The sequence below is a fragment of the Strongylocentrotus purpuratus genome, unplaced genomic scaffold, assembly GCF_000002235.5.
Source record: "Strongylocentrotus purpuratus isolate Spur 01 unplaced genomic scaffold, Spur_5.0 spur5_scaffold_9, whole genome shotgun sequence".
NCBI lineage: Eukaryota > Metazoa > Echinodermata > Echinoidea > Camarodonta > Strongylocentrotidae > Strongylocentrotus > Strongylocentrotus purpuratus.
The window spans coordinates 12,642,919-12,653,904 of NW_022145615.1; the positions used below are offsets into that span (position 1 = coordinate 12,642,919).

General features: G+C 36.5%; 1 protein-coding gene across 1 annotated transcript; it reads right to left on the reverse strand.

Moving 5' to 3' along the window:
* Positions 1 to 4,293: 4,293 nt before the first annotated feature.
* LOC115920742 (glycine-rich cell wall structural protein 1-like) lies at positions 4,294 to 10,009 on the reverse strand. Its single transcript, XM_030977281.1, has 2 exons — positions 9,808 to 10,009; positions 4,294 to 5,593 (listed from the first exon to the last, which is right to left on the reverse strand). The coding sequence occupies exons 1-2, from the start codon at positions 9,839 to 9,841 to the stop codon at positions 4,962 to 4,964; spliced, it is 666 nt and encodes a 221-aa protein (XP_030833141.1). The 5' UTR covers positions 9,842 to 10,009; the 3' UTR covers positions 4,294 to 4,961.
* Between the last annotated feature and the right edge of the window lie 977 nt (positions 10,010 to 10,986).

The window sequence follows — 10,986 nt, forward strand, 5'->3', positions numbered from 1 at the left end:
TCCATGTTCACTAGTCATTCTCAGTGCAATAGCTTACTGAGCAATAATATTTGAAGAACGTGTCTTTTATCAAAGTGTCAGATTACTATTTTGTTATCTATATACTTTTAAAGAATATGCTTCACGATTACAAATCAATCGCAAAATCGTTTTTGTTCCAAACCATCTTTTGTAATAATTTGGCTAAGTGGGGACTTTAAATGTAGAATTTAAGAATTCACTTTCTTTTCTCCCTTATTTCCGTTATTTGTCTCTTATTCGTATTTCGTAGCCTTTACCCTTTTTTTGTTTTTACTCTTCTTTCTTTCTTTTTTAAAATGTATTTCTTGATTTCCATCTTTAATGTCTTTTACAAATTCTGAAACTGTTCCACTTTAATTTACTCTACTCTCTCTCTCTCTCTTCCTTTTTTCCCTTCTCTCTCTCTCTCTCTCTCTGTCTCTCTCTCTCTCTTTTTGTGTCTTTTCTCTCCACTTCCCCTTCTCCCTCTCCTTTTTTCTCTTCTCTGTCTCTCTGTCTCTCTCGCTACACCCCTCTCTCTCTCTCTCTCTCTCTCGCTCTCTCTACCTTTCTTTCTGACTTCCCCGACTGCAATCTTGTGCATTTGCTTCCGCTAGCTCTCATACTGTTGCATTTTGTTTATTCTATAATATTTACTGACTGATCAAGACAGTGAGCTCTTTTTCTATCCTCTCTCAGCGGCGCTCCCGCTCTCTCTCTCTCTTTCTCTTCTAATCCATATGCCTGTCTCTGTCCCTCTTTAAGTTTTGCCCACTTTTCATCTCTTTTTCGCTCTGGACACGTGATCCTACCAGTACATCATCATCCCACCATCAGCGTCATCCCACCATCAGCATCACCATCCCTCCCTGGCTCCTCCTAGGGTGTAATAACAACATCCCTCATCTCCCTGGTGGTTTGGGCTGGCTCTTCCTCACATCAAACGCCACCAGTAGATTAATAGACAGAAAAAACTAAAACAAAGATAAAGAGAAAGAGAGAGAGAGAGGGAGGGAGGGAGTGAAAGAAGAAGAAGAAGGGAAAAACAGACCACGAAAAACAAAATGCGAAGAATCACTCTATTTGAGCCAATTACCCAAACATTTTAGTCAACTTTCGACGATTCGTTGTCGTCACCTATGGGAGTAGTCATTAGCGTGTCGGGTTACTCTGACTTGCGTAGCTGATACTGTGGGTAGTGTGTTGTGTAGATGGACGGAGGAGAGATGAGAAAGCCGCTGCGGCAGCCCGCTGGAGATCGCGAGACAGCCAAATCAGTAAAACTATATCCCAAGTAATAAACAATCGATCTAGCCCGTTAGGTGATTAATAATAGACAGAAATGAGAGTCGTTAAGTCATTGCAGTCTTCTGCTGATTCAGTCACCAAGTCAAGACGGTCAAAATGGGCCGGGAACGCACCCGCTTAAAACTCGATAATTCGCTGTAATGGGCGGAATGGACGACCATATACTGCCGCGATGACAGACGGCTAAACGGTCCCTCTATAAATTCATTTCACGTATGAAGTCTTTCTCTGAATCTCCCGCAACTTTTGTCACGATTAATCTCGCATACTGTGCTTTTATCATACTGATTAGTAAAACATAAGAACGATAAGTTCATTTTGTTATAGATCGTTACTTTGATTTATACAAAAAATATCTCATAAATGTTTACCCTAAAGTTCTAAGTTCTGTATTATACTGATAATATATGATAATGATGATAGCTTGGCTACTGGCAGCGATGATGATAATGATGGTGATCATGATAATCATGATGAAGATGATGATGAACATTTCATATTAGATGGTGTAGAGCGGTAGAAGACTATAAATGACAGAGATAATAATATTGTGATTATATTAAAGATGAAATCAATATTTCTTCCTTTAAAACAGATTCTAACATAATAGATTAATATTTTAATCGAGAAAATGGAATCTAGATATAATTCTATGCTCATCAGGTGCAAAAATTGGAAATTGGCTAGTTGTGTTTTTGAATGTTTTGAAATAAAAAGGAATAAATTCAAACCCCTAATGTTTTACTTAGTTTGTATAATATCATAATGAAATAATTAAAACCCAAACCTTACTTATGAAGGATTTTGTTTTAATGTTAACATTTCGTGTGCATTTTTTTTAAATGATAATAACGTTGTATATAACTTCATCTTGATGATTGGGAACAAATCCCAACATAAGAAGAGACAGTAACACGATAGTTGAGTGGTATAGGGCGTTAGTTATGTTATGGAACCGGGAGGATCTGGGTTCGAAACCGTAGTTAGTGCATTAATCATGTTAATGCCTTTCTAAATGCCACTAAATGATAATCATGCACATTATAGATGCACATTATAGATGCGCACTCTCCTGCCTGTGACCATCGTAATAATTATGTTAAAGTGATTGCTCCGATTGATTTAAAAAAAAAAAAAAAATTGATTTTTTTTTTTTTTTTTTTTTTTTTTTAAATAGAAAATTAATTATTAAAGCACTTCTCTCCTTTACAAATATTATCAATATGAGAAAATTAAAACGTTTGATTTTCAGCTTCTAAAACAACCACTAAATGATATTATTTATATTATTGATGCTCCTGCCTTTGATCATCGTAGTAGTTCTGTTGATGTTATTGCTCTGATTGATTACAAAAAAAAAAGAAAAAAAAAGAAAAGAAAATCAATTATAAAAGCTCTCCTATCGTTACAAATATTATGAATATGAGAAAATTAACTCATTCGATTTCCAGCTTCTTTAAAATCATGAGGTAACATTACGGTCCCTTAAAATGGCGGCTTGGGTGGGGGCGGCAATGGGGTGGCAATTTGGTTAAATGGAAAGATCGAAAGAGGGAACTACAACAAATTTATCTTGTGACGAAATATTCCTTGGAATTCTACCTCTTCAACTCCTCTAAGCTTGCACGTGTAAAGATGGACGCGGGAGGGGAGGGGCAGGGGGGGGGGGGGGGTGAAGAGAGCCAAAATTTAAACCCGTATATTTAAAAATCCTGGATCCGCCATTGTCCAAGTACAAGGAACCCGTACTACCTACCAATTTGATGTCCTCGCAACCCTAATGGAACGCGATGACACGGCAGGACTCATCAACGATGGTGTTTAAAGACGATCGACTCAGCGATCATACCGCTTTGTTTACATGATACACAGCTACTCAAGACAGTGAAGATGGCTTTTTAAATGAAATATTGACAGGAGTTACCACTTGTCATGTTATGTTTCATATTATTTTAATGAATGACATGGAATAATGGAATGGTTGAGAGAGTGATGCAGGTGTCATGTCGAGAGGTTTCATGTACTTTTTGGGGTGAAAATCAGCTAGTGAAAAGTTATCAATATAAAATATTGTTCATCCTTCCCCTCTTTTAAAATTATTATTTAAAATCTTCATTTTCGCATGTTTTTTTATCATCCGATTTGATATTGTCTTGATAGCGGACTATTTTGTATTCCCACTTTTTCAAAGAAACTTTTTAAACAAGTCGCTCTCTCCGTCTGATTGTCATTCTTTTCTTCCTTGGTCCCTATTCACAATTTCTTTCTGTGTTTGTGTCTGTCCGTCTGTCTGTCTATCTCTCTCTGTCTTTCTGCCTCTTTCTCTTTCCCTCTTCATCTGTCTTTTCTCCATTTGCTCTCTCTTTCTCTCTCCCCCCTCTCTCTTTATCTCACTCTTTTTTCTCTCTCTCTCCCTCTCTCTCTCTCTCTCTCTCTCTGAGAACAGAATTGTTTGATTATAATAATCTGTGTCCTGCATTAATATGCACTCTGAAAGACTGTGATATGGATTCTTCCTTAATCAATTGGAAACGGTTTTCAACCCACCTATTTTTCTTTTAAATCTCATCATAATTCCCATTACTTGCGACAGCGTAGTCCTGTTTTCTAATATCTTATCAACGCAATAATTGCAATTTGTCAATTTAAATTCATCCCATGCCCTAAAGATTCAATGAGCGTGCCCTATAAAACTGAACTTTAATGCCTTTTTTTCTTTCATGTTTCTTGCTTAATACAAGTCCTTTACATAGTTTGAATAGCATAATAATGATTTGAATAATATTGATAATGTGTGTGTAGCTGATCTTTGCAATGGGCCTACTATTCGTTCTACGCCATAGTAAGATACAAGAAATATAACACGACCAGTGGTGTATTCTCTACATAGAAGGGTCTGGGAATCAAGAACCGATTAAATACTCTACAAATGAAACAAGCATGCAACACAATATCATGAATAACGAAAACGGCGGCGCTCAAGTATTTTCTTAAGAAAGAATAATCGGGTTCATGAAGTCATATGCTTACACAATAACAATAATCACCCAATATGTATTTATTCAACTCATATATCATACGACGGATTATATTTCAAAAATATACAAAGAGGTCATACCAAACGACCGATGAATACACTATAGCTTGTCGTATATGAATAAAACGTAAAAGCGGTTCGTAGAAAAAGTAGATTTGGTCCATAGTTGGAAGTTGAATGGAAGCCATATGTTAATGAAGTTATTGCAATCAATTGTTTTACTGTCTTCTGACTGATGAAGACAAAGCAAGCAATAAAGTACAACGACCTTCCGCTCCCCGTCTTTATCTCGGATCATTTAGAACATGACAGTCCTGAAAGATGAGAGGGCGCTATACTACTTTGAGACAGTTGAAGAACAGGTGACGAGCCGACCAGCAGGCAGGTTGATAAACGATGGCGTCCTAATTAGGCTGAAAGCATTTAATGTTCATTAACTATCTTTTCCTTTTCTTCTGAAACCGCGTGCTAAAAATGAGTAATCGTGAAGATAGGCTTGCGCATGAGCAGGCTTACATATAAATGGCAATGACGTAACAATGTTCAGGCTATCTATGATGAATGTTCGTACAAAAATCAGAGTCAAGATTGTCCTGTGTGTGTGGGTGACACATGGCTAGTTTAAACTCTGCATTTGGTTGGTTCGCCTCTGTTTTCGGATGATGACGACGGCAATGGTAGCTGCGCCGACGACCAGGCCAATGGTTGCAATCGCGATTCCGACACCACGTCCCTTGGATGAGCGTTGAGCGTTGAGCATACCTGGGTCATTATCGAACATGTCGTTTTGGTCGAAACCGGGGTTGCCGACGAAACCGCCCATACCGCCCATGCCTCCGTAGCCTCCGTAGTTTGCACCAGGGTTACCGTAACCGGCGCCCATACCGCCACCCATACCGCCGCCCATACCGCCGCCCATGCCGCCGAAGTTACCGAAGCCCATGCTACCGCCACCCATGGATCCGTATGCCTCGCCGCTGTCGTCGCTACCGGACGATCCACCTGCGGCTTGTTGACCGGCTGCCTGGCCAGCCGCGGCGGCAGCCATGGCGAAGATATCGAAGTCAGCTGCATCCGGGGAGTCGACCATGTCTGGTGAGTCTGGGGTATCACCAAACTCATTGACATCACCGCCGAACTGGTTGCCCATGGCGTCGGGTGTGTCGAATTGGTCGTTCTGGCCGTCTCCGTAGGTACCGAAGTTGCCGAAGTTCTCGAAGGGGGCAGCCTGGAAAGAGGCTAGGCAAGCTGTAAAATAAGGAAAGAAAGAGTGAAAATAAATTGTCAGTTACGAAAAGCGAATAATATGAAGAAACAGTCTTTAAATAGTTTGAAATCTTAATTATAGAAAACACTATGAACAAAAAAAACATCATAGAGAGCATCAAATACACACAGTGAAGAAGAGATGGAGAAGAAAATCACAATAGTAAAAATACAGCATATTATAACAAAGGCAAAAACTAAATTTAGGCCTGTTCAGTCTACAAAACACACAGAAAACAGACCATAACATAAAAATAAAAAAAAACAAAAAAAAAAACAAATAAATAGACAAACCAGCACGCAAATAAACGCATACAGAACACACACAAATTCAGCAATGCTAATAAAGACAAGGAAATTCCTTGTAAAATTACAACAAAACAGTACATGATTATTCGAATGGTCTTCCTCTTCGATTTCAATAGAGATTCAGTAAATTGCCGCTAGATGGCGCATGACTGTAAATGCGAAATAAAAAATTGACTAGCTAATCTCAACGAATTTCCTAAACATCCTCAAGGCAGTAAATGATATTACTTTGCAGTCTTTTCTTATCGGTGTCTGAGTCTTGCAGCCAATATTATTTTATGGTCAAGTCATGTCATCTCCAGGAAATGAAATATTTGTTTGTTTGTTGTTGCCACTATCAACCATACCAGCTGGATTTTGTTCTATTGGCTCGTTAGAACTCTTGTGAGTAATGTGCCGCGGGATTCCATATCCTCAAACTGCTGGCGAACAGAGCAACAAGACCAAGCTCTGTCCAGTAGTGCCGTGTTTGTGCCATCGAATTCGATCGACCAAATCAATTGATTCATAATATATATATATGCAATATTTTTTCCCGTACCATGAGAGTAATTTTAATAGTTTCATACTATTAATTAAATATAATGTTAACTGTTATTGTATAATTGTTTTAAATGGGGGCACGCTACAAGAGTCCTATCTCACACCCTGGGGCAACCTGTCTGACATGGCCGGTTGTAGCAACTACTCCGAAGATCAAGATTACATTAATCTTGATCTAAGGTGACACAAACGAACGAGCTGGATTTTAAATATCCTTTTCAATTGAGTTGGATATACTTGAACATGAATGAACAACATTCATTGAATCGACATTAAGTGCGCACTTAAAGTCTTAACTTAACTAACTAAAAATTTAATTTTGGTAATGCTTATCTTTATTGTGTTTACATGACATATTTTACAAAGAAGATCACTGAATTTAGGAAGGGTTAGAATAAAACACCATGATAGCTGTTTACTTACTTGCAAGATGAACATTATTCTAGCGAAATCCAAAATGTTCGACTTTAATTCAAGTGCTATTTAATTTCGAGTAGATGATTCATTATATTCATCATATTGAGTCATGTAAATCCGTCAGAGCCAAAATTAAACTAGCTCTTTTATAAAAATGACGAATTACATATTTTTTTCAGGGTTATATGCCTTCGTCATATTTTGCAAGTGACACTATCACATTTTCTGTCAGGATTCAGCCTTCAAAATCGAATGCATCCCCCTAAAGAAGGTGGTGACACGCATACGAAAGCCTTCTTTAAGTTTACTGAAGTTTAAACAAGCTTAGGAGAGTTTCCTTTCAGAAGCAGTTAGGTCACGTTTACTCATGGACCTACTACTGTGAATCAACGATTGGCGATTATCCTAACTGTGTATTATTAATTTTATAGTGCTTCATTGTCAACCGTTGTGCAAATGACATTAGTGAGGGCCTAATGTAAATAAAAATGTCATAAATGGAACTCATAAAATGAAAAATTATCGAAATTAAAGTTATAGACACACTTGATTGATTAGACAGGAAAATCTCATGAATGACTCATTTTGCAAATATTAGTGATTAAAACAGAACAGATAAAAGGAGCGTTTCTATTCCATAAAATGAGATTTGTCTTTCCTTCTTACATACCCATATGTCTTCTTTATACGAATGCATCTTCAACAAAATATACACAAGTATATTTTAAAAAAGACAAACAATTTGTAATCTTTATGTGGCTATAAACAAAATTATTGTCATTGAAGAATCCTTCACAAAGTTTATCCTAAGCTGAGTAGACGTATCTTAAAATTAAAACAAAAACATCGGCAAAAAAGATGTCTTTAAAGCCTCTTATTTTTTCTTGACTATTTTCTTTTATAGAAAGTCACATGGTTTCATGATTTCATTCTTATATCTTTGAAAAAATGAAAAAAAGTAAGAGAATTTATATTCATGCTACTCAATTAAAAAGGGCGATGTTACTCAATTGACTAAGTGGACTGAAAGAAAATGAAATAGCACTCTAATTGACCTAATGTCACAGACTTACAGTAGACAAGTTAAATCATATTTCATATTCCAAGTCGCAGAAAAAACTGGTGACTCGTTGAATCACGCTTTGCCCGTTTAAGAGCTGTATCACCCTTGGTTTTTCCGGCCAGAATTCCCCTGGCTAATCCTTCTATACCAACCGCGAGACTGGAGAATGAATTAAGTTTCCTTCTTGATTAAGACTGTGAATTAAGTCTGTGACAAATCGGTCATCCAAAACCAGAATTCCTTAAGATATTTCCATCAACAGCGCTCCACGGGTTCAAGAAATATGTTATCGCCTACCCACAGAATTGAAATTAGATTAACATGCTCATTATACGTCTACAACATGAATGTTAATGAATTGATTTTCGTTTGGGCTCAGGAGCTTTGAACCTATCCTCTCTCGAGTTGTCATTAAGATGCCTTAATCCAAGTCTTCAGGATTAACTAATCACCACGCCCGACTTTTAAGATTAGTTGATATTAAGACCGATTTTATTCGAATTGACTGTCTGCTCCCCCTAATGCTCCCGATCTACACTAATTCATTTTCTTGGTTTCAGATGATTAGTTAACAGTAATTTGTAATTTATCAATCTCAATATTTCAAGCGTGGGTCATACAAGAAGACACACAAGATGAAGTAAATTTTGCCTCGATTTAATTTGCAAAATGAATATAGGAATTTCAATGACATAGATTAATGTAAGAATAAAATGGAAAATCACATAATTAAAAAGACTCTTAGGGGGGAATGTGTAAATGCACATTGTTTTCAATCTCGTGATTTTTACGATACAGTTCACACAGTAATGTAGAGGCATTCACTCAATCCCCATTCGCACTTGCACATGCATTTCACTGCACCCACTTGATCAATTTCGCGTGTACAATTATATAATTTAAGAGTTTGCCGCTATTCTCTCGAGGCCGCCATCGATTTCAAGCTTACCGCTCATGATGGCGGTCTCCTGTGTTTTCTGTAATTTATCTTTTTTCATTGAAATTATATTTGTGTTTGTATGCATCTTATTTAATGTACTTAAAAATGTATAATTATATAAAATGAAGAGATATTTGTTAATCTATGTTTATGATTATGTTCTATTTAGAAAATTCAGATATAAAAAATAAAAACAAAAACAAACAAACAATGTATATTTTTTAAATAGGAGGGAGCGCAAAAACATGGAATGTAAAGCATGTAATTGGAACGCCATGAATATAATAAAAACAATTAATACCAAGAACATCATTCATGATACCAAGAATAAAACAAATCATAATCATTATATAATTGAAGAAAAAAAAACATTTTGAAACGTGATCAGTTCGATTTAACCTTAGCAGTAAACTTCAACTACATATCACTTTTTCAACATGCCTGAGACATTGAGTCAATGAACAAAAATATCACCCTGTATTCATTACATAACTCTTGATGTGATCCTGTTAGACAACTAACTTATGTTAGTGAATTAAGATACACTGCACCAAAAGAAGAAAACAACAACCCAAAACAGACAAACAAACAAACGCACAAACGAACAATCAAAGAAACAAATAAACAAAAACCATGTCAAATAAATGCAGTGAGCAAGATCTGCCCAAATATAAATTTGACAAATACAAAACTGATCTTTAAAAATTCTGTTGAAGATGGTCCCTTTAAACGCCTCATTAACAAACAAAGGACTCTGAAATATGATTTTCTAATGCTAAGTATTGAAGACAGACAGATGGAATGTTATACCTTATTAATTTTAAGCTATGATACTATAAAGGATGGAAGGAAAGAAAGAAACAAACCAACAATGAATAATTATTTTAAAAAAGATAAATGAAAATAGTAAGATCCTTTACTCACCCATCAAGACACATGAGAACAGGAATTGCTGCATTTTGATCGGATTTTGAAGTTTCCAAGTTTGGAAGAAGAGATCAAATCAAAAAGTTTTCCACCTAAGTCCACAAAGGATAGGTTACAAAGGAATAAAGTTCCCAAACTATTGAAGAGGAAGACGAAAGAAGATGAGTTCCACAATCAACCAAGGCACGAACTGAGCTCTTTGACGGAGGGATTAAGGTTTTTATACCGCGTCAATCGAGGCTAAAGTTTTCACCTCTTCTCCACGAGCTAGACCCCATCCCCCGAAATATTTGCCCCCTTCCTCCCCTCTCTCTCTCTTCCATTCTCTCTCTCTCGTTCTTCATCTCTCTCTCTCTATATATCGTATTTCCCTCTCTGTCTCTCTAAGTTTATGATTAGTCACCGTATGATGAAGGGAATCAGAGGCACATCCGTTGCTATAGGGGGCCTTCCGAGAGAGGGGTAACAGGTTACCTCTCTTTGTGCCCTCCCCCTAATCTACTTTTAAAAAACAGAGACTGGATCAAAGCGCGCCATCTATTGGTTCTCTCAAACTCTCACATTTTAGAAACGGGGAAATATATGAGAAATTCGGCTGCCCAAACGAAGGCCGTTACCACCATTGAAAATTTTGTTTCAACTCATTTAATTGGCAACGTTTTTCGAACTTTCTGTTTAATATAAAAGAATGAAATACTTACTTATTATCACTTATCAACTTCTGATTCAATCTGAAAGAAATGGCAATGCGGTTTCGCTTTCACTTCGTCTTTGGGCAACGAAAGATTGAAATGAGGAAAAAAAAGTCACTTAGTGGGACGCTTATTTTCATTTGACCGATACAGGAAAAAAAATCTTTGAATAGTTAAATGCATTATCATGAAAGCTTAGTTAAAGCCATGCTAACATTATGCATATTGAGCGTACACTCATGAGAAAGTGCTTCATTAATCCGACGATTTTCATTTATGATTAAGAGAATGATGATATATAAATGGATATGATAATGATGATTACTTTTGTTATTTTTATCGTCACTCGTATTAATAGTATTATAATCATTATTATCATTCTTATTATTATTTCAATTAAAGTTGTTGTTATTCTCATTATTATTACTATGAGTTTTTGTCATCATCTGCAGTATACGCATATTTTTCCAAAGGCATATTCTAC